At 45.0% G+C, this 23,423-nt stretch overlaps 1 protein-coding gene across 3 annotated transcripts; it reads right to left on the reverse strand.

The window, feature by feature from the left end:
- Positions 1-5,511: 5,511 nt before the first annotated feature.
- WDR45B (WD repeat domain 45B) lies at positions 5,512-23,224 on the reverse strand. Of its 3 annotated transcripts, none has more exons than XM_051635290.1 (10): positions 22,986-23,221; positions 17,304-17,378; positions 13,985-14,086; positions 13,263-13,350; positions 12,634-12,728; positions 10,795-10,985; positions 8,823-8,908; positions 8,058-8,159; positions 7,382-7,503; positions 5,512-7,052 (listed from the first exon to the last, which is right to left on the reverse strand). In XM_051635290.1, exons 1-10 carry the CDS (start codon positions 23,050-23,052, stop codon positions 6,946-6,948), a joined length of 1,035 nt encoding a protein of 344 aa, XP_051491250.1. In that variant the 5' UTR covers positions 23,053-23,221; the 3' UTR covers positions 5,512-6,945. The 3 variants fall into 3 exon arrangements, with proteins under 3 accessions (XP_051491250.1, XP_051491251.1, XP_051491252.1); XM_051635292.1 differs by having other exon boundaries at positions 6,961-7,052; positions 7,382-7,439; positions 22,986-23,224; XM_051635291.1 differs by lacking the exon at positions 17,304-17,378.
- Between the last annotated feature and the right edge of the window lie 199 nt (positions 23,225-23,423).

Consider the following 23,423-nt stretch of genomic DNA (forward strand, 5'->3'; position numbering starts at 1 on the left):
TCTGCAAATTTTCATATTTTAGCAGTTGCCTGATAAATTTAATCAAATTTTATTACCATGTGTAGTGATCAAATGCTTCTTTGGGCTTGCATGTAACTGATTAGAAATTACAATGTAAATGAGCCGTTAACTGACGTAAAGAACTGCTATGAATTTGACCAGAGCTGCACTTACCTGTTTCTCTTTCTGCTACCTTTGCTGTTTGTTACTTTGTGTTGACTTTGACTGTCCCTGGCATATTTTTCCAGTCTAAAGTAAAACAAGAGTCTCGCTTAATATTGTGTATGTTTAAGATAACAGACTGTTCTTCATTTAGAAAGATGAAATTCTTTATCACAAGTCCTTTTAAAAAGAGAGTAAAATTATCTTGTCAGAGGTATATTCAATATTTTTAAGCTTAAGCACCCATCAGTAGGAATTAATCTGACCAGTTTCTCCATAACACTTTTGATGTCATACACTGACCTTTTGGGGTCTCCATGCAGAGTAGCTGTTGTGGTTTTCTAACAGTGGCTACTATATTATAATAATATTTTTCTTTTTTAAAGTGTGTGTTCTGCAGTTGAACATTTTAAAATGTATTGGTAATTTCTCACTTTTATTGTGGTAATAGATTCCACTTTACATTTCAAAATTAAATTGAAACGTAAGGCTGCTGTTCAGTCTTCAATTCACATGATGTCTTATTTCCTCATGCAGTAAGGTGAGTGAAAGCTAGATAGTTGGCTTAATTTGAACTTGATTTTTGTCATTTTCTGTAATAGTGATGCATTATTTATATTTCCTTTCACACTACGAAAGGAAACACTGTATTTTCATGATGGACTGAACAGTTGTGAGTGGTTTATTTAGGCAGCTTTTGGGAACTATTTACCTAAAGACCAAATATGAGAAATCTGTACAAGTTTTGTGTTCATCCACAAAATGGAACTGTTACAATGTCTCTGCAGATAATACATATTAAAAAAACTATGAAAAAAACCCAACAACTCTACACAAGCTGAATTTATAACAGGCATTTAAAAAAAAAGCTTAACCTGAAAAGAAACATTTCTGTAAAATTGCAACATTTTCTTTAGAGGTTTTAAAAATAAACAAAGTAAAGTTTTAACATACTTTTTTTAAGAAAAAATATCCAGTACTAGTAATTTAATTTGGTGTTGAATGAATTGACTAGAATGTGGTTTATTTTCAGAAGTGAGAATCTGTTCACAACTAGGGCTAGGTGAATAATAGTGTATAAGATTTTTTAAATAAAATTAAATTTTATTCAGCAAATTAACTAAGTTGAAATTACTCAACAAGTGTGTTTGGAATATTTATGTACACTTTGGGGTGATTAATCCAATTTATGTTGGCAGTGCCACAGGAAGTATTATCAGATCAAAGAAGGCCAGGTGATCCTTGCTATCGGTTAATGGTAAAGCTGGACGTGGGGTCCTCCTGGGTGGAGGGGGAGGTGAGGATGTGGTCTGGGTCCTGCTTTTGTAACGTGGTTGTGTTTTACACTTTGTGGTGCATGTGGAATTTGGCACAGGGACGATGGATAAAGCCTTTGGAAAAGCCGTGCAATGTGAGAAACTGCTCATGGTCTTACAGAAAAATAATGTACGCTTATCCTGCTTCTAGGGATGCTGAAGGTGCTCATCTGGGATAATCTCCAGTGCTTTTGACTAATGCAGACATCTCTGTTTTATGTGTCAAGCCTTGGAAAGCTGGGTCATTGGGTTGTTGAAACAAAACTGTTCCTGGTTTGTCTGTGTATTCATGTACCTCCCACTGGTAATGCAGTGCTGGGTACCAAAGGCTGAAGGAGGCTCCTGTCCCGCTGTTGCTCCTCAGGTGATTGATGCTCATCACCCTTCTGAAATGGCTCTTATGTGTCAATCATCTTGGACTCCCAGGATCATTTTGCAAATGGAAAATTTATTCAGGTGATTCATGTATATAGAGATTTGACCTCACTTTAGGAGTTGATGAAACCTTTTCTCCTTTTGTGTTTCATGGTGTGTGGTATTAATTCCTTTTTGTGCTCCTTCTAGGCTGCCTGATCAGTGTTTCTTCTGTTAAGAGTCAGCTTTTGTGTAATCTTTAACATGACTGGAAAGGACTCTGCATTCCAACACATGGAAGACCCAAGTGTGCATTTGCTTCTAGTGACAGAGGTGTCCCCCTCCAGTGCAGCCTGTTCTGCCCTCCTCCCACCAGACCCCCCTCCCTGCCCTCACGGGTTGATCCATCCAGCTGCACGGGGCAGTTTTGGGAAGGTGGCAGCACAGTCTCCTGGGCAGTAGGATATTCCTGGCTCCAGACAGGACTGTTGTTCTGTGCCAGCAGCTGCTGGGTGTCCTGTGATCCAGCAAAGAGACACTGAGGCTTTGGAACCCAGAGGGGACTCAGGCTGGAGTGGCAGGAAAGGCTCCTCCTGTTTAGTCGGTGGGGTCAGTCTCAGTGCTAAGCTGCTGCCTCCCCCTGCCCACAGTGCAGCATATTTGCCCCTGTGGTACCAGTCTGTATTATGCTGGGTTTAATGGTGCTGATTTAGGTAAATCCCTGTACCAGACTAACCCCAGGAGATACAAAAGCACTTCTGCTTCATAAGCCCCTTCACAGTATGGATTGCTGTACAGGAGGCAGAACTGGGAAAACTTTGCCTTCACTTGCATGGTTGTTACAATACAGATTCATTTTTAAATGTGTGGGGTTTTTTATAATAACATGGAGTGGAACTTAGTTTCAACAATTGGTGTTGGGATCTAGGTTTTGTATCTTGATTTCATTTCCCCCAAGAGGTAAATTTTGAGTGGTTGGTGGTTATCAATACAGGTTGAGTTGTGATTTTACATAGCATGTGGTTTTATATCGTTGTGATTTTATATATAAATGTGTGTGATAGATACTTATATAAAAACACCTATTTTGTATATATATAACTTAACACTAAATGGAGTGCTGCTCTTTCTGCTAACCTGATGGACCACTCTCTATACCCTATAACTATCTAGTTTAACATTCTTACTAAGAATCCTCCATTGTGTCTGACACAAAATTAACTGATGAAGGGAGTGAACATCTGAAGTTGGTACGTGCATGGGTTGCTTTTAACCAGCAGGTTCTTGATCTTACTTGTGGAGTGGCAGATGAAAACAAGCTTTAGTCCTGCTACTACTTGTTTTCTGTCTTATCAAGCCAGAGTTTTAAGAATTCTTTTTTGTATCAAAGGATCTCATTCTTCTAGAAGGTGTGTTAGCATCTGGGGATGATTTCAGGTACATAGCCAAGGATTTGCATTAGTTCAATGATTTGACTTTCAAAACATTGGCCACAAATGTATTGATTTAGCAGGGACAGCCACACTAACCAATAATTGTTTTTAAAAATTAGTTTAATGAGATATGCACTTTCTGCAATAATTTTAATTAACGGTGGTTTGGTTTCTGATCCTCTTTTGATTCGTTATGTTCTTTTTGTTTCTCATCAGCATTGGGGAAATGCTTCTGTCTGGAGCACGAGAAAAACTGACCAGAGAGCTGGGTCTGGTTTTCCTGTCAATACATGAGTCTGGGAGAAATCAAAGGAGGGCTTTGCACCCCCTGCAAAGGACTGCAGCAGCTGAAGCTGAAAGAGCATCACCTGTTCCTTTAACAAAAGAATGGACCATTCTGTGAAATTCCACAGGCTCTCCTACAGACCAGAGCAGTCACTGCCTTGTTAAGGCAAATATAAACTTTGGGGAAGAGGGAAAAAAAATGCAGTGCATTGAAGTGGTCTGTGAGAGGCAGGTTGGGCAGCCTGTGCCTCCAGGGCTGTGGCCTTAGGGCCCAGGTTGGCAGTGTCTGACACAGCCCCTGGGCCTGCAGCTGGAAGCACCAGGCTTGTTTCTCTTACTTTTTAACTTACTAATCTTGAGTTTTTTACTTTAATGTGACTATTTAAAGGTTCTAACAGACATACTTGCATTCCTTGGCTTCTGCTGGCAAGTACCTGGAATTACCACTGGATTTACTGCACTGGCTAATCTTGGTTTTCCTTTCTGGATTTAGAGCTGTGACCACCCACGGGTGCTGCGGAAATAGCAAAACAGGGAGAGAACAGGCTTAGATATGTCTAAATACAAAAGAAATTAACAATCTACCTCAGGAGCTGCTGCTGGGGAAACACATTGTTTATCAGGAACAGTCATATTTTAGAGCTCCAGGCAGCCTGTGCCCCTGGCCGGCTCCGTGCCAGGCAGCCGGGCATTGCTCAGTGGGGCTGTTCCACAGCCTCATGTGTCTGGTGGAGTTAAGGCAACTGTACTAAAGGAATAAATGCTGTTGGACCTCTGGACTGTAATACTCATCTTAAGCTGGCAACTTGTCATTTTAAAATCTGTTTAATCCTCTTTTGTCACATCAAGTGGACCTCTGACAGCTTGCCTTGCCCCCCCTTTGACTCTGCAGCCTCACGTAGAGCAGGGGTGAGTTTGAAAGGTTACTGATTCTGGTCTTTCAAAACTTGCCTTAGTGGATACATGGTCTATCAAATACTTAAAGTACTATGTATTTATTTATTTAAAGTGACTAATTAAAATAAAATTCCATGTGATTGGAGAGGTTATGTCTGTCCACTATCCCACTTACTGCACGTTTTGGTTGCAGTTGCCTCCGTGGAGCAGCACAGCAGGAAGGGATGTGGTGAAGCACTGACAGAACCTGGAGCCAGCACCAGCTGGAAAGCCAATTCTTTTACTCCGTTTTTGATCCCTGTAAAATAGCCTATAGAGGTAAGGATTTGCAAGTTGTATAGGAAGAAGGAATGTGAGATTAAATATATTTAGGGCTGTATTAACAGATCCCATTGTTAGTACAGCACTGTTCATGAGTAGTTAATATTGTCATTCTTGTCACATTAGAACTGATGTTTCAGGGAAGCTTTACCAGTTCAGTAGACTTTTAATGAACCAAGAAACTTGCTCATAGTCTCTCTGGTGAAGTACAGAATAACTTTACTAAGGGCATGGTGCTTCAGCAGATTAAGTTGTGTATAAAACCTTCCAAACAGTACAGAAGGCCTGATGTTTTCACATCATTTGCTTGCTATTTAAAGTGAACTCAGGTGACTGGATCATAAACAGCTTCCACCTGCACCAGATAGAGGATTTAAATCATCCTTGGAGAATAGTTTCTGATGCTTTCCTGCCATGTACTGCTCCAGGGAGATGGCAGTTGCCAGTTGGTCATTCTACTAATGCAGCTGTTAACAGGTAAGAAGCTTCAGAGCAGAAGCTGTGGGTGAAAGGTGGGGAAACAGCTGAACAAGAACTGGTCTGCACTGGAAGTGGGACTTACTTGTGTATAAATACCAAGGTACATGTCCCAGGCAGTAATTCCTGTGCTGCCAGTCGTGTGTTTCCTTGGCAGGGACAGCATGATTCTATCTGTCCTTCAACAATCACCACTGTTCCCTCAGCTACATTTGTATTCCTCAAAACCTATGGCAGTAGGAGCTCTGCCTGTGAGCATCAATGAATACAGCAAAATTAGTCACTTTTATTTAAAAGAAATAACATATTACAAATAAGTGTGCAAAACAATTTCTGTGATTAAATACACATAAAAGCAACATGCAACCTTGACATCAAAATCTGCAAAGTTAGTCCTTAGTATGTTACGTGACACAAAAAGAAACTTGTCAAATTTAGAGAGTTTGCAGCTAAATAATCTCAGAGTGAACTCGCATCTCAGATTTGAAGCATCCAAGAAATTAAATTCCAGAAGAGCAAGACCTCCCTCCCCCAGGTTTTTAGTGCTATGAAAGGAGAGCTTGTGTCTATTTCAGTTTCTAGTTTAGTATCTTGTGCCTTGGTTCAGCAGTAAATATTAATTGCCATGTAACAATTTTGGGGAAAGAGTTTACAAGTCAGTTGGTTTAGTCTAACCTAACTGTCCCTACACCAACAGTATTTAGTATGCAACATCTCAAATAATAATAATAAAAAAAACAACAAACAAAACAAACAACAAAAAAACCCAAAAGTTTGTAAGTTTAAAGCCATTGCAGACATATACTTCATGCCACCTCATTCACTTAGGGTGCAGGTGGCCTGTCCAGTCCTCCAGTTAAGCAGAGGTGTTCTGGAAGCAGCCAGCACAGCTGTCACACCAGGACCCAGGGTGGTTTTCAAACCTGGAATGGCTGTTTACAGAAGGAATGACCTCTGCCCCCACAGGAGCTCTGGCTGGTTGCTCCACACACCCAGGAGAGGTTGGCTGGGTCAGCTGGTGCCCAAATGTGCCTTCAGCCACTATGTACACTTTGGCACCTTTGACAAGGAGTGCATGGGGAGCTGCAGCCCCTGCCCACAGGCCCACCTCCAGCTCAGAGGACAAGTGTGGGTCAAGCTACAGTCTGACTAGATGCTTGTCACCTTTTCTTCTCTGTTACTTTCAGATGTGCCCAGGGGAGGGGGAAGGCTGTACTCCTGCTCCTAGCAAAGCTGCTGAAGTTTTATTGGCATGATCCATACTATTTCCCCCCCCACTTCCAGCCATTCAGTGGAAGTAAAGTAATGCCTAAAATCTTCTGTTTTCACGTCCCTTTTTCTAAGGCTGGTTGTGCCCTGGTACAGCCCCTGCAGATTGTTCCGTGGGGCAGGCACTCGTGTTTCAATCTCAAGTCATTTCACAGGTTAGATAAAGAGAAACCCAATAGGCACAAGCTTGTTGAAAAGCCACATCTTGAAAACTTGAGTTGATGACAGTAACCCAAAGAGATTTTAATGATGAATACTTGCAGAAATGAGAATAAACATATGTAGTCCACTACTTCAGAGCTTGTTCTGATAATGGTGGGCCCGGCTTCTCAGTGAGGTCTGCTAAACTTCTTGATCAGTATTGGACATTCATATACTGTCCTTCCCAAGCTGTGGAATGGCCAAGGCAGTGCTGAGCCCCCTGCTCTCCATCAGAGCTTGTCATCTGTCATTTCTAGAAACTGAGCATAGACGTCCCTTGAGCACTCCCCTTTTTGGTTGAATAAGAACTTGTAGTAGCTGCCATCTGCACATATTGCTGGAACAAAAACAGAGCTGTGTTAAGTTCAGCTGTTCAGAGGTTCCTCTCCTTCAGCTCTAGCTTAAACTGACCCTTCAGGCTGCAGGAGATACAGAGAGGGGGCTGGAGGAACCTGAGCCCAGTCCATCCCCGTGCGCTGCACCCGGGCTTGTCTGTCCACCCTGCCCCTCAGTGCTGAGCAGGGATCACTGCTGTGCTCAGCTGGCAGGGACATGCAGCCCTCCCTCAGCATTCCCTCCCTCCCTCAGCATTCCCTCCAGCTCAAAGCCCCTGTAGCTCAAAAGCTGGTTCCCCACCCAGGATCTAGGGAAGCCTCCAGTTCTCACCTATGACAGCGTTTGGCTCTGTTCCAAAGGCACAAATGCACGGAGAGCCTGAGGGAACCTGAAATTTGGAAAAACTCCATTTGGAGCTGAAGTATTTGTGGAGAAAGCTGGCAGAGGCCAAACTGAAAAGAGAAAGAAAAAAAAAACACAACCAAAACATAACAACTTAGGTGTTGACTAGAGCCGATTTAGAACTGCTGGCACGTTTGAACACGTTGCAGGGTTCACAGTCACAGCTATTTTTGACTGGCTTTTTACTTCTACTAGGATCAGTAAGAGGTGGGATTCCCCTTCTAGAGAAGGGATACCCTACAACTACCTTTCTGGCTGTTATGTTTTTAAGTGTCTGAAAAAACCTGCCAAAGGGATTGATTTTAGTAGAGACTGCTTTACGAGAAGTGTCCACAAAGTGCATTCATGCTAAGAGAGACACTAAAAATAACACCCCACTTCCTGCTGGAACCCTGCAGCTCCACAAAGGGCAGCAGAAACCTGGCAGCTGCTGTTAGTCCTAGATCAGGCACAAGAGATTAACTTTACACCTCCATTTGCTTGACAAGACTGTTACTGTTGTGTGTATATATATATAAAATATATGTAAAAAAATGTCTTGGTGTATACTTTGCCAGCTGTTAAAAGGGCAACCCCCCTCCCCCTGTAATGGCTCCAACCCTACCTTGACTGTTTATTTCTTTTAGGATCTTCTGCAGCAAAGATGTGAACTGTGCCATGGTCGCTGGACACGCAGATGAGGGAAGCATCCTGATTGAAGTTAATACTGCAGAGAACACAGACAGTTGTAGTATCTGCTGGAACACACGCACAGCTTCTGCTGTACACAGCTCCTCCAGCCTGGCCAGCAAGGCTGTAACAGCTTCTCTGCTGGAGGAGCTGCAACTCCAGCCCTGACATGACACCACTTCTGCCACTTCTGCTGGAAGAAAATGCACCACCTCTGCTCTGAGGAGCAGGCAGGTATTGAGTGGAACGTGCAGCACTCCTGCCCCAGCCTGCTGCTCAGCAGAAGAATGAAAGTTTCCAGCAGTGGATTAGTCAGACCCCTGCCTTGGGCAGCACTGTCTTGTAATAACCACTCTGCTCACCCCAGGCACTCACCAGATTTTCTCTGGGAGGTGTTAAACTGCCTCACCCTATTCCCTGTATTTTGGTGAAGCTGAAGTTACCCCCCAGGTGCCTAGCAGGAGAGGCAGTTCTGCCCCAGGCCTGCAACCTGTGCTGGGCTCCACTCAACTGCCAGTGACTGCTCTCATTGCCAGCAGGGAGGGAGCTGCACCTGCCCCAGGCCCTGGGGCTGCCAGGACAGGTCTGCCCTGTGCCCCTGGCAGCCCAACCCTCTTTTCTCTCTGAAGGGGACTGGGGTGCCCCTTCCCAGGCTGCCTCAGCACCCAAACAAAGACAAAGCAGAAGCAACCAAACATACCAGTATATATTGGCTGCCTGGGATCCTCTTCGTAGCTCCTGGATTAAATGCCCTGATGAAGTATCAAATATTCTTATGAGGGTCCCCTTGAAAAGGAATCAAGCTTTATATTAGGAAAGACAGAAGATACTCTACAGCTGTGCATGCATCCCAAAATTCTGTCTGACCAGCATATGCCCTTACACACCACTGGGTTTTTCATCTCAGTAGATGTGTGAAAACCTAATTTAATTATCATTTTTGGGAAGACTATTGATTCCCCCCATCACCACAGTGTTACAGTGCTGTGATACACAGTCTTGGTACTTGGCTACTACTCAGCTAGTTAAGTTTCAGCCCAGTTACATTCTAAAGCACTAGTGCATCAGTCTGCAAACATCAGGACAGGTGTTTACAAGCCCTTCATGCCCAGGAGCTGCAGATTATTTATTTCTTCTTCCCCATAGTATTTTTTTTTATTGCTACCATGTTGGGGTTTTCCCCACTTAAGTCTAAGCAGGCTGTGAATGGTCTTGCCTTACAATTAGTTCAGCTGAAGTCATCTACAAGAATTAGTTACCTGTCACATGCTAATTATCTGTACAGACCCATAGCTGAGTCAGGCTGCAGACAATGCTGAACTGGAAAACTGTGCCCTGACACCAGAGATGCAAAACAAGTCCATGTGTCCCAGAGAAAGCCACCAACAGTCAGCAGTGCTTCCCTCTGCTGAGGGGTGGGCATTGTCACCTACCTACCTGTTACACAACTGCTTAACAAATGCACCTCTGTGGTCACACACTAGTAAGGAACAGGGCCCAGCAGAGAGAGATTCAGATAAATGTCAGATTAGCTCTGGCTTCATGCACAAGCTTGAGATCTCTGCTTACAGGGTGGCAGTTTGCCCACCCCAGCATTTCAGTTTGAAAAAGCTGAACTTTTTCCTCATACAAAAAGAGGAATGTTTCAGTACAAACTCAGCAGATCATTATTCTATTTAGCAATGGAGTTGGCAGTTTTAAGAGCTCTGTTTGGAAGATGTACAGTAATTAAGCTCAGTTAAGAAAGACAAAGGCTGCATTTTCTAAGCTTTTTGAGCTATAGGCTGTGCAGCAGAAACTGTCCTAAACAGAGACCTGGATTAATTTAGTTTGTCTTTTCAGTGGAGGGGAAGGAGGTAGCACGCACTCAACTTCCCTCAGGTAGATGGGTACATCTACCTACCTGATCTTCCTCTGGACACTTTGGAACCACTCATCCTTAGGGATATGAAGCTCACTAGCAGACCTCCCTGCAGGTTTCATGAAGGCAGCTCCAGGACTTGCTTTGCATTCATTCTACATCTCTGCATCAGCCCGAGGGCTTGGCACCATGCAGTGACCTCAGGTTTCTGTCAGTGCTGGGCATTCTTCAGCCCAGGGTAACGTAGGACTGCACACAATTTAGTACATATTCCAGAGTCATTTCATCATTCACACTGTATGAAAACACCTGCAGAGTATGCACGAGCTAAACAGGCAATGCTGTTCCCTCCTGGTCTGCCATGGGAGGGAAGCCAGAGCAGAACCAAGTCCTCCAGTACTACAGACCAACTGGCAAGTAGTTCTTTAGCCAGTGGTTTTACAGTTAATTTAAGCAGAAAATAATAAAGGTTAAATAATGCAAATAAGCTCCCCCCTCTAATTTCTAAAATTAATAGTATTTATTGAAGAACATGAGACACCTGAACTGCTTGGGGCAGATCTCATTCAGGTGTCACTGGGGAGTCACTGCTACAGTCAGCTAAAACCAACACCACCTCAGGCATGGATGGCACTTGGATTCCTGTTTGGGATCCTAAAGAAGCAGTGCAGTGAAAAGACTGAGAATGCATGTTTCAGTCACAAATTTTCCAGTTATTTCTGTCTTTCCTACAAAGGGATGTGATTTCCTATTCTAGAAGGAGTTACTAGACTAGAAGGCATAGTCAGAGGTAGGAGGGGATTGTTCCTACTTTTTCTGATGCTGTTGCAATTCTTGTTCCCTGCAGGTTTAAAGCGATACAGCTCAAGACTCCTTCATGTGCTGGGATGTCAACAGGAGCCTTTTCTGTATTGGCAAGATCCACTATCTGCACATGCCCAGTGTGAGTTCCAGGAAATGCAAGAAGGGAATTATTACTATTGGGACAAAGGACACAGAGACCTAAAAGACAAAAAGAAAAATAATAACCGTGTAGTTCCCATAAACTAAAAAAGCTTTTAAAAAGACCCATAATTTCAAAGTAAACAAACATACATGTAGTAAATCAGACTTTCATCTTAATGGCTATTGCAGGATCCCAAAACATGATCAATCCATAAGTACAGAGGAGTAGGGGAGCAGCACAATTTTAACTTGCTCTCATCACTTTATTTCAAAGTAATCTAGTTGTGGTTATCCAAAACCTGGATCTTTTCAGAGATCAGCTCCATCAGGCTGTTACAGCAAAGCTATTTAAAAAAAAAAATAAAATAAAAAGTCTCCTTAGCAGCTCCAAAAGGGTAAGAGTTTATTATAGTAGGTGATAGTCTAGTTTCTCCTAACTAGAGTAAACCTGATCGTTATTCATTCATGTTTGAAATTGGTTCTTATGGCACCTGTGCTTTTCGTTCCTGTTGTGTGCACACTGTGTGAGGTGAATCCCATCTCCAGGTGTTCTGCTGATACCAAGTGAATTCTTGCAAACTCAGCCCATGGCTAGGGGAGCAATGGCTGGTACCACCAGAAAACAACCTGCTTCACCTGCATCTTCCAGCAGCCTGGAGGTCAGCACACCCAGGCTGTGTTTAGGCTGTGCTGAGCACAGCCAGCAAATCCATGTTTGCTTCTTGCAGGCTTGAAAACCTCCAAGGATGAGGACTCCAAGCCTAAGGAACCTCCTGGTGGAAGAGACCTCTTCCTGACATCCAAGCTGATCCTCTCAAGATATCAAGCATGGTCAGCTCCCCTTGTTCTACCGTCTGGCACTATTAGCAAGAAGATTTTGGCTCCACTGTTTCTGTAGCTGTCCTTCCAGCAGCTATGAGGCACCAGCTGCAGGAGCCCTTCAGCCTCCCTTCTGCACAGCCCAGCTCCCTCAGCTGGACACGGGCAGGGCCCTGGGAGCTGCAGGGCAGGACACCCCTGTACCTGCAGCAGATGCTCACAATGACACCACAGTCCTCCAGTTCAGACCTTCCCTGCCTGGTTTCAGTGTGGAGCTGCTGTAGCAGCAGGGTCACCTCTGCACCTCCAGGCTCTCCTTCAGACAGCACCTCCCCTGGGTACAACCTCCTGCAGCTGAACCCTCGCCAAGTCCCTCCCACACCCACCAGGACATCGCTTGGCCTGGGGCAGGGACACCTGCCTGGGCTCAGGACACCTCAACAGAAGACAAAGCCTTACCTTGCTGTTTAAAAAGAACAATATCTTTGCTAATGAGGCTCTCTCTGATACTGTAGAGAATAATCTGCTAGACAGTTCTAGCCCTATGAGCAAAAAAGGAACGATGCACTTTAAGAGTTGGTGTTTATAGTTAAGCTTTCAGCACAAAACACGCAAATTTACAGTTTCTTTATGGAATAAAGCACAGAGCTCCTGGAGAAATCACATCTGTAAAATGAGTAGAGGAACAAGCTTTCCTGTGCCAAGTATTCATACATTTCAATAGCATTTTCTAAACACAAAAGCATCTCCAAAGGGCATGACTATAGTGCAGTAAGTAAACTGTTTAGTGACTTAGTAGATAAACTGATTCAGGCAGCTAAAGATAAATAGAATGTCAAGAACAGAATAAGCTTGTTTCCATCCCCAGCCCACACACCCAACTAACCTTTAGGGTTGTAGCAGGTTTCAAAGACATGCAGCTGGTGGGGATTGTGTGTGAAAGTGAAAACTTTAATCATCGAGTCCAAGACTACCACAATTCTGAAACAGACAAGAAGTTCCTGTGACTTGGGGGTGGGTAAAACAGGGACATTCTAGTTCAGATCTGCAAAGGCTTTCAGCTGATTTAACAGCTATATTATCTTTCCCTACCCACAACAGACTTGCAGCCTTGCAAAAAACCCATGCAGCTGTGAGTCTGCAACACACTTTTATCCAAAGCGTGACAGCAGAACCCCTCCACCCACACAGACTCCAGCTGCCAAGAGATGCTCTAGAGCTCTGCTCTAATTCCCTTCACTCCTCCATAGTTGGCACCAGCAGCCACAGGAGAATATTTCCCTGCATTAGGGGGGCAGGAAGTCTTGCAGGCTTTTCACCAAGGTTTCAGATACTAGTATTGCTAGAGATATGAACTGTTAACACTTCGTGCTTGCCCCAGAAAGCCTTTAATAGCTGGTGGTGTTTATCTAGGTGTTAAACACAATCTTTTTCTTTCTATAAACAGCTAGAAATGAGTAAGAACAGTGTACAAAGCCAGGCTGTGCCTTTGGAACACTTAATTTTTTAACCTACCTATCTCTTCGCAGCTTAACTGCTTTGACTTCTGTAGAAAACTCTATCTCAATGACAGTCTTCTTCTTCAGGTCATCCCAGATCATGACTAGAATGGTGCAGAAATTGCATTAGATCCTCAGGGCACATCACATACCCACATCCTTTCTGTTATAACTAGTTTCAGAAGACTAACCAAGAGGAGCATTCAATAGCTAAGCAGTTGCAGGTCAGCATCCTGCTAACCTGAAGGTATTTAGCTACTACAGATCAACCCACTCTCATGCTGCGACTTGTGCAGGTTGTAGCTGGTAAACTAACCACAAAAACTGACAACAAAACCACATTTTTCTAAAGAAATGAAGGGATTCTCTCAGGATTATCAAAGAAATAAAACAGCAGTCAAAGCCAACAAAAAAAAAGTAATGTATTTTCCTGCAAAACTGGCCAACCAGGGACCTTTTTCCCCTCAGGCTGCTGAGCCAGATGCCTGTGCAGTTACCTGTGAGAAGCACAGGTGTTACCAGCAGGTCTCAGAGGCTGGTCTCTGCAGGTACCTGCCTGCTAACACTGCAGCAGCAGTGATGCCACTTCCTTCATCACATGTACTTAATCCTGCTACAGCATCCCCTCCATCCATCCTTCAAGTACCAGACCCCAGCTCAAGGCATCTGCTCTGGGGTTCCTGCAGCAGTTTCCCACAAGTAGCAAAGCAAACACAAGATCCGTTTCTCAGGACTCACCTTTGTTAGGTGGGTACTTTGGCTTTTTTCCTCCACCTACTAGTGCCAAGTAGTTGCAACGGAACAACATTTCAACGTGGCCAACACCACCTTCTAGAAACTCTGGAAGACAAATGCGTTTTATTCAGAAGCATCAGAACCTGTTAAAAAGCCATCTGATTTTTACCACTGTTACAAGAAAAGCTTGTATTATCTACCACTTTTTTCAGGCACCTGAGAAGAAGAGTATCTTCCTACCCTGCCTGACCTTACAAAGCAGAGAACCCTCTAAGAGTGGGGGTGGCAAACAAGATGTCTTGTCTGCGAGGGTGGGGTTTTTTGTTTGTTTGATGGATTACTTTTTTTTGTGCTTAAGATTAGGATTCTCTGAGATCATCAAGTCCAACCTATGACCTAACACCGCCACATCAGCCAGACCATGGCACTAAGTGCCACCTCCAGTCTTTCCTTAAACACCTCCAGGGATGGTGACTCTACCACTTCCCTGGGCAGTCCATTCTGTTGTCTGATCACCCTTTCCATGAGGAAGTGCTTCCTGATATCCAACCTAAACCTCCCCTGGTGCAGCTTCAGGACAGGCCCTCTTGTCCTGTCACTGGTTGCCTGGGAGAGGAGCCCAACCCCATCTGACCACAAACTCCCTTCAGGCAGTTGAAGAGAGTGAGAAGGTGCCCCCTGAGTCTCCTCCAGGCTAAACAACCCCAGCTCCCTCAGCCTCTCCTCATATGTTCATATATAGAAAAAACAGAGCAAACATGCAGGATGAGAGGAGACCAAGCAGTATCACCAGGACAGCCTGGACATTCCTACTATCCAGAGGGTCTGTCAGTATGATTAGAACAACTCATCCCTTCCCCTCACACACATTTCACACCTGCTGTCACTCTGTTCTGCTAATGCGACACATCTACAAAGATACCAGTGGCATTCACTGATCATGAACCTTTTTATTTACAAGGTAATTTGTCTTTATAGACTTGGCTTTGAGGAAAAGAAGGAAAAGGCACATGTATGTAACTGAGCTAGAATCTCTAGTGCTGTTCTCTGGAATGTATCCAGAGCTGCTCAAATAAGACAGGAAGCACAGTCCAGCTCCAGAGGTACAGGAAACTGAGAGTGAGACAGATCAGCTGGGGCAGGCAGCTGCCCATCTATAGTGCAAGGAAAAGGTTTGTTGTTTTTTTTCTTTTTAGGAATCTCAGCTTCTGAGGAAGTAGAATAAGATGCCATGATTATGGTGCAAGTGGAGGAACAAAGTATGAACCAGGGCATTTCATTCTAAAAGACTTTTTTCTATTTTATGACATTTGAGTGGGGACTTGCCTTTATTGACACAGCTTAGAGGGATGCTTGGCATTCCACTGAGGAGATGGAACTGAGCTGTCAGGAAGAGAGGCCTGTGGCCTTCAAGGTACATGAGCAGAGTTAAAAACAAACTTTTACTTTAAAAATAATGTCCAATCCCTCCATGCACTGGCAGGTTGCAGCAGGAAAGGTGGGAGAAACTAATAAACCTTTTCAAAGCTAGAGGAAGAGTTTAAACTTCACAAAAACTCACAAGAGACCTACTGTTAGAAATGGATGGGAGAAGGGAGCAAAAATGTCAGAGGAGCTGGGAGGAAGCACGACCATGGAAAGATGCAGACATATGTACCAAGGACAGGAGGAGGGAGATGCAGTTAAACATGGAGAAGCACTGCAGTACATCTGGGTGAGGAATCTGTGCTGGGACTCGACTACACAACACTGCAGGTGGATGCCTGGAAAGATATTCACACTGGAGTAGTAAAGCCTTGGGTTTCATACAAGTCCTTGTGGTTTCTTCAGCAACACTTCTGACTGCCGAGTTTCCTTCCTGAACAGTTGCATTTGGACTCTAACCCCTTCTGCACCAGATCCTCCTCTTAACTCCATTAAAGCATTTAAAGCACAGCAGCACATTCTGTTATGAAGGGGTATTATCACCATGACAAAAAGACTTGAAATATTTTAAGAACATGCAATATGTTCTGAATCTATGTTAGAACAGACACTTTAATCATTATATTTAGAGCTCTGACAGGTGATGCTGGGATGGGGAACTTCATGGAACTCCTGGATGTAAGAGAGACAAGCCAGGATTTAACAGTGAAGACTTGGTTTCATGGTGGGTTATAGAAATCAATCAAACAGACAAGCTCCATCTGGGACTACCTCAACAGGTCGGTTTAAATACACATGAAAGATGAAGATTTCTCTGTGTGTCTATTCAGCTGGTACAGCCTGACCTCTTGGAATTCCCAGGAGAAAGGCAATCTGAGTTGTAGGATACACTCCACAATAACAGTCCACGCACTAAGTCCAGAGCTACTGGCTTGACAAGGTTTGACAAGGAACTCAGCAGGATTCTAACCTGGATTCTGATCCTTTCAGCACACCACCATAGATGACAGTCCCAAGACATGTTGCTTATGGAAGAATTCAGTGTTAGGAACAGAAAAGAGTTTGTCAGCCTTGGCCTCAACTCACACAGCACTAGAAAGTGAAAGCATGCCAGGTTTCAGAGGAGGTGCTATTTTAAACACACTTTTCCTCTTATGAAATCCTTTCTATCACCACAGGCTGAAGTGCTGGGAAACCTGTGTAGCATGGCAGCTTTCTTCCTCCATTTGGGATTAAAATGACATGGCAAGGCTTGATTTTTGCTTATTTTGACACAGTTATGTTTCCTTTCTCATAAAAGCCCCAGTACCCATTCATACAGCTCACTAGTAATTACTGTTAAATCTGGTACTAAGTTTAGCACCTTAAGATCACCCCAGAATTTTCAAGATAATACAGAAGTTAGAGGTCTGAGCTCACAGTGGTCTCATAAGCAATACTCTAAGTACCAGAAATGTTATGTTCAGCTCTCCAGTAAAAATGCAGCTATTTTACTGCATCACCAGATCATCCAAAGCACTGCACAAGAACAGACCAACTCCCTTTGATGGCACATAACAGCACTGCAGTGAGACTCTCCTCCCACTGGTGAATAAACTCGTCTCCTATTCAAGATCACAAACATCAGCCACAGCCCGTATCCTTCAGCCTCTGCAGGCAGGTGAGACAAATTCATCACCAGCCAGCTTTCTGCAAATTAACAGCACCAAAACATCTGACCAGGCAGTGGTGTAAGTGTCAGTGCCTTTGGGACCAGCATGGACTTCCCTTTTTGAGGCTTTATTCAAGCCTTCCAGTGCTGGAATGGTGAAAGCTAAGTGAGAGCCATACAGAAAAAAAATGAGGAGGCTGAGTTTCCAACACAGAACTTGCACAGTACAATAAGTAAGCATTTTACCTTGTTTTTCTTTTTCTTTGAGTGGATCTGCATTATAAACTCGGAATCCATTTTCCATTCCACATGCAAAGCATCCTGCAGTAAAAAGCACACACATATACACATATATAGTAACTGTGAGATACACTCAAGAGCTAAGCAAGAGCCAGAGGGTTAGGAGAGCACTGCTCCATACCCACATGCTGAAGCTCAAGCTGAAGACCATCCGCAGGCTCTGTTAGTGATTGCAAGTGAAAACCATTTAGAGAGGTTGTCCTCTCTGCTGGCCTCAAGGGAAAGTGGAAAGTTGTCAGTATTCTTCTTTAGACAGGTGAGAAAACAATGGAAGGAAAGGAAAGCAATTCCCACCCCATTCTGTATCCCATGCACTGGGGAGGGAAGGAAACCTGTCTGTTACATGTTATGGTCCAACAGCCATTATGAAGAAAAACCCCTTTCTTATTAGATCAAATTTACACCCTGATTACAACTGTATGTGTATGTTTCCACAGAAGAGAGCTTCTCAAATGCAGTTTTAAAGAATGCCCTAAAGAGAGCCTTCCAAGTCAGTCATCAATAATTACATACCAATGGCTTAAATTTAACCAGGGAATTATTAGAAGCCAGATTAAAATAGTCTGGGAAAATTATTTTAGTTACATTTATGTACAGAATTATGCATGTGCCTTTTTAGTGGAATCCACCAAACTACCAGTATCCTGTTCTGCTCTATTACTTCCTAATGGTAAATGCAATCACTAATATAAAGAAATGCCAGTGTGAAGTTAGAAGCCACCATTGCAAGAGGCAGACTGACAGGGGATTAGTTGTTATATAATTTATATGCACTGTATCAAAATCCCAGTTAAGATCTTCAAGGTACTGGAACAGAGATATTCAGATTAGTCTGGTTTTGTTCTTATGCACTGCAATGATTTGAACCCTCCAAATAAAAACCAAGGAGCTATGTCTAAATGCACCCCTTCCCCAAGCTCAATACCCAAAAATCACAGGGTGGGTGGAGGGAAGGAGCAAAGGGAGTGTTCACGCTTCATGTAAGGTCCCCAAACCATTTGCTAATACTCAGGTGGTCCGTGATTTCCTCCACACAGGACTGGACTGGTTTGCTGGGGAGCTGCAGCTCAGAAAGTGGCAAAAAAGCTCAGACTGCAGAGAGTTTTCAGGAATTCCTGGCCTTAAATGTCCACCAACAGCCAGTGATGGTTCTCACAACACGGGCAACTCACTGAAGTTTGGCTGCTATTAACTTAATAGAAGCTCCATTAAAAAAACTGCATGTCCTCACTCCAGAGCAAGTGAGCAACACTCAAGACGTGTCTTCACTGCTCCCATCCTGGTGGAAGGTGTCAGAAGAAACACAATTGGTGACATCTTTGTTTTTTGGCCATCACAACAGCAGCTGTTATGAGGAAACTCACTACACAGAATAAAATCAACGCTCTTGCCTAACGATACAAAACCACCCGATTCTGACAACAGTATTCATTTCAAAACCTCACAGTTTGGGGAAAATAATGCAGCCAATTTGAGATTCCTTTTTAAATACTTCAAAAAGTTTCACTCTAGGTAGGACCACTTTCAAAACTAAACCAAAAAAAAACAACAAAACAATAAAAAAGTGCCAACTGAACACAAAAACCCCACCCAACCAAGACCCTACAGCAACAAAAACCCACTCACACCCTCTGTTCTACAGACTAGTATCTTACCAGGTGTGTTGGGGGGGGGGGTTGGCAGCATCCTTAGGGTTCCTGTTCACTCAACTCACACATACAAAGGAAAAATGACCACAAGATCCATCTCTGCACCATTCAAGGTAGAAAGGAGACAAATTAACCCTCTTATTTTACATATGCTCCCTAACAGCAGAGCCACAGACCCAATATACCAGACTGTTCCAACAGTACAACGAGTCAAACAGGGAAGAAAACAGATCACCCAAAGAAACTGCTTCCCAACCCAAGACACTCACAGGCACAAATCACTACAAAATCTTGGACAGGGTGAAGTTAAGTGCCAAAAGTTCTTGCTTACATATGTAAACACACCTGGAGAGTGGTTAACAAGAATACAGTAATTACAGAAAGATTAGCAAACATATTGCAACAGATGCTTTTAGATTAACTAGGCTCATTTTACCTCCTCCCTTCTCAGCACATCACTAGTTTGCTCCGTCAGTTGCAGACAGGGGTGGGCAGCAGGCTGCCCCTCCAGCCCTGCCCTGCACAGGGAGCTCTAGACAGCAAATGACAATGGAAACATCTCTCTCTACATCAAACAACACTGTACAGGACCTGAACTAATCTGTTTCTGGTAGCTGCAGTGTGTATCCCTATAAAAATTCTTCCAGTGACAGTTTTATAACACCATATTACATTTCCAGGAGAGATGGAGCAGGATGCTGAAGGTGTTGATTTTAAATGAGCACTGTGAAGTTTTAGGTGTTAATAGCAGCAGCTTGTAACACACCCAAACGGAGCATTCCTAATGCAACAAAATGCAGACATCATATTTCCTGTAGCACCACTACAGCTCTTCTGCAGGGCCAACCTCGTGACTAAGACGTGGGCTGCTTTTAATGCCTTGGTAATATCTACATTTTTAATTGGAGACAATACACCAGCACTGAGGGAATGTAACAGGGATATTCCCCAGACAGCTGATCATTCCTGACAGTGACATGAAGTTCTCAGTCCTGGCAACCCCTGAACCAAACAAGAGGGGAAAAAAAATGTACAGGAAGATTACTGCTACTCATTAATTCCAGGTGACAGGAACAGCTTTGGAGCCTGGTGTTTCCCATCTGACTGATCCCAGCATTTACCAGTGGGATCACAAACTTGACAGTTCAGCTTGGAAGCTCTCATGTGTGAGAGAGCTGGGATGGGGCTGCCAGAACAGGGAATTTCTGCAGGGAGAGGTGGGCTTCCTCCCACAGAACATCCACATCTCACTTTAGGAAGGGATAGACACGCTGTCCAAGAGCCACTGACAGAAGGCAACTCAGATACTTAAATAATTCATTCCGACGCTAGAGAAAACGGGACATCCATAGAATTGTTGCTGTAACCTGCAGCTCTTCTTGTTCCTACAGCACAAGTACTCCTTGCTGACAGTCCCAGTAAGGTCACAGTGGGTTTTGTTTTTCTAAACCCAAAGAAAAAGGGAGGGTTAAACCAATGACTATGCTAGAAAATGCCATAAGCTGAATGAAGAGGGTGTGCTGACAGAAAGAAACCTGCAGGCTTTAGGGCCTGAGATCCAGAAATTGCAATAGTGAAGTCCAGGGAAGTGACTATGGCAGGCACAGCTCCTAGCACAGCAATTCTCCTCATCCCAGCAAATTTTGTTTAAAGCCACAAGAGAGAGCACAGAGTCACAGAATCCTGCTAACATTCATGGGGGCCCATCGCTGAGCATTTCGGTCTGCTACAGAAGATCAAATGAATAAGGCAAGTGTTTCAACACCAAAACAAGCCCACACCTCCGTTTTCAAACTAGCTTTAGACTGCAACAGTGACAAAAGAGAAACCTGTCAGCACTTTACACATAGACTTTATGGCAGGGTAATTTATGATGATGTTTTGCCTGTTTGTTTCTGCAAAGCACTTCAGTGGCCTTCAGCAAGCACTAGGAAAGTGCCTGAAATCAGGAGTATACCAGCTTGAAATTAAGAACCTCATGTCACAGTACTCAGCTTTAAAAGAACTGAGAACACTTTGCAATATGGGCCTTCCATTTTGTGCATGTTATGTTCTTTCCTTGTTTTTTAATTTAAAGCCAAAAAGTGGCCAAGGCACCCCACATAAAAATACAGTGTCACTCAAAACAGAGCAGGAGAAGCACACCTCAGAAAACCTGCAGACATTAGCTTGTCAGTCATGGCAGTTAAGACTTGGAGAGACTTCTTAGATCATTCCTCCCATCTTTCCAGCATTATGGAATTGGCTAGTCTTAAATTACTAAGAAATTAGGTTATTGTGACAATATATGCAGACACCCACACTACTAAGCTCCAGCACTCAAGTGACGCATATTTCTATTTTTGGCAGAAGCAATAAGGAAGAAGTGACCTTTTCCTCTTATCTACTCTTCTTTGAGCAGCCAGAAAACTACCTTTCCTTTAACCCTTACTAGTTTAGGGCCTTCTGAAAAATGTCAGCATGCTACCAGCAGTTCAAAAGTGCACAATCCCAAGCAGGAAGGGCTCCAGGAGCCTGAAAGTTCAAGTCAAACAGTTTTTGTTCACGTTTTTGGTTATTCAGTTGGCTGGTCAGTTTAGGTAGGATGGGACTGGGATACTGTTAGGAATAAGCTCCTCAGCTTACAGATTGCCAAGACAAATTCCTTAATACACTCTGGATGTGACATTATCAAAAAGTGTTTATGTTGCATTTGCTGCTACAGAAGTTGGAAATGCAACAAGGAACCCCAAGTTTTACACGCTAAAGTGATAATATTCTAAAGGCATTTTGCAGTAAAAGACAAAGAGCTCCTTACACAATTCTCTTTTATAACTCAGCCCCATCACAGGCCAAGCATCACATATTACTGCTTCATGAGAGATCCCTGCAGATTTGAAACTAAAGTCATCCTCCCAATGACAGAAGTTGCAAGACTGTCTTAAGCAAGAGTGTTATTTGTTAAGATGAGAGGATGTTACAAAATTATGACCTTCTATTCCTTATTCCACAAAAAGGACACTTACTCATGAGTGGTGCTATTTTTAAATTACGAAAGCAAGGCAAGACAAATGCACCTCCTTTCCAGAAAAGGCCTCTCCCTTTCTAACAAAAGGGAAAAAATAAGCCAAGCATAATTCTGAAGCTTTCCAACGGTCTGTGTATCTGTATTTGTCTGCCAACGTGACCAGTGTTCTAACCACCATTTTAAAAGCACAAAACAGGCCCCAAAAAGAAGTTACACAACTAATTTGGCACTTGCACTGAGAAAGTAGCGTTTTGTGAGTTACCTTTCCAGTGGGGGAGTTTCAAAACTACACCCCTTTAAACACGGGATTTAAGGCAGACTTTTCACAACTGCAGAGGGGAGGGCAGAGCCGGTTTTGAGCAGCAGGGCTCGCAGCAAATACCGCCCTGCGGGAGGCAGAGCTACGCGAGGAGGCACCTGAACACTCGACCCCTCTGCCCAGCTCCCCCTGAGGCGGGACACACGCCCCGACCCACCGGAGCGTTCTTCAAACGCCGGGAGAAGGATGAAGCCACACAGCTCTGCCAGCACAGCCTTCCCGCCTGCCTGAGGCGGGGATTCATCTCCCGCAGCCCCCAGACCGCGGGCAGCCCGTCAGCGGGAGCGAGCGGAGGGCCCGGGGCGGGGGGCCCGCACCTGCCTGCCCGCAGCCCCAGGCCCGCTCCCCGCAGCCCAGGCCCGCAGCGGGTCCCGGCGGGCCCGGGCCCAGCGCGGACGCCGCGCTCCCCTCACCAGCCCCGGCCGCTTATCCCCGCCGCGAACCACCCCCCGCCCGCCGGCACGAACCGGCCCCCAGAGCCAGGCCCGGGAGAGAGGAGCCCGGGGCCCGCTCCGGGACCGTCCACGCCGGGCGGGGCCCGCTCCCCTCGCGGCCCCGCAGCCCCCTCAGGGTCCCTCAGGCCTCGCAGCCCCCTCAGGCCCCGCAGCCCCCTCAGGGCCCCGCAGCCCCCTCAGGCCCCGCAGCCCCCTCACCGTGGTCCTGGTTGAAGCCGGCGTAGAGCAGCCCGTTGCCGTGCGGGTTGGCCGGGAGCAGGTTCATGGCTCCTGCCCGTTCGCCTCAGCCCGCGGTCCTTTAAACCATGGCGGCGCCCGCCCGCCTCGCCCCGCCGCGGGAGCCCGCCCGGGCCGAACCGAGCCGAGCCGAGCCGAGCCCGCCCGAGCCCCGCCGAGCCGAGCCGAGCCGAGCCGAGCAGGCCGGCTGCCGCTTCCGCCGCCGCCAGGCTGCGCCGCCGAGCGCCGAACCATCCACCCGCGCCGGGGAGCGCCGAGCGGCGCCGCCCACGGGGAAAGGCGGGAGCGGCAGATGCGGCTCCTGAGGGAGAGCGGCCCGAGCGGGAGAGAGGCCCGAGCGGGCCCTGAGGGGCACGGGCCTGAAGCGCTAGCCTCGGGCAGCCGGCGGGGATCCCCCCC

The sequence above is a fragment of the Apus apus genome, chromosome 17 (assembly GCF_020740795.1).
Source record: "Apus apus isolate bApuApu2 chromosome 17, bApuApu2.pri.cur, whole genome shotgun sequence".
NCBI classification, from domain to species: domain Eukaryota; kingdom Metazoa; phylum Chordata; class Aves; order Apodiformes; family Apodidae; genus Apus; species Apus apus.

Bases quoted from the DNA above. Each gene is read 5' to 3' on its own strand.
- WDR45B (XM_051635290.1), bottom strand. From the start codon at position 23,052: ATGAACCTGCTCCCGGCCAACCCGCACGGCAACGGGCTGCTCTACGCC. The intron at 13,351-13,984 runs GTGAGTCCTGAG...GCACCATTCTAG, and splicing joins AAAGTACCCACCTAACAAAG to TCATGATCTGGGATGACCTG. The intron at 8,909-10,794 runs GTAGGAACAATC...TTCCTTTTCAAG, and splicing joins TTGCAACAGCATCAGAAAAA to GGGACCCTCATAAGAATATT.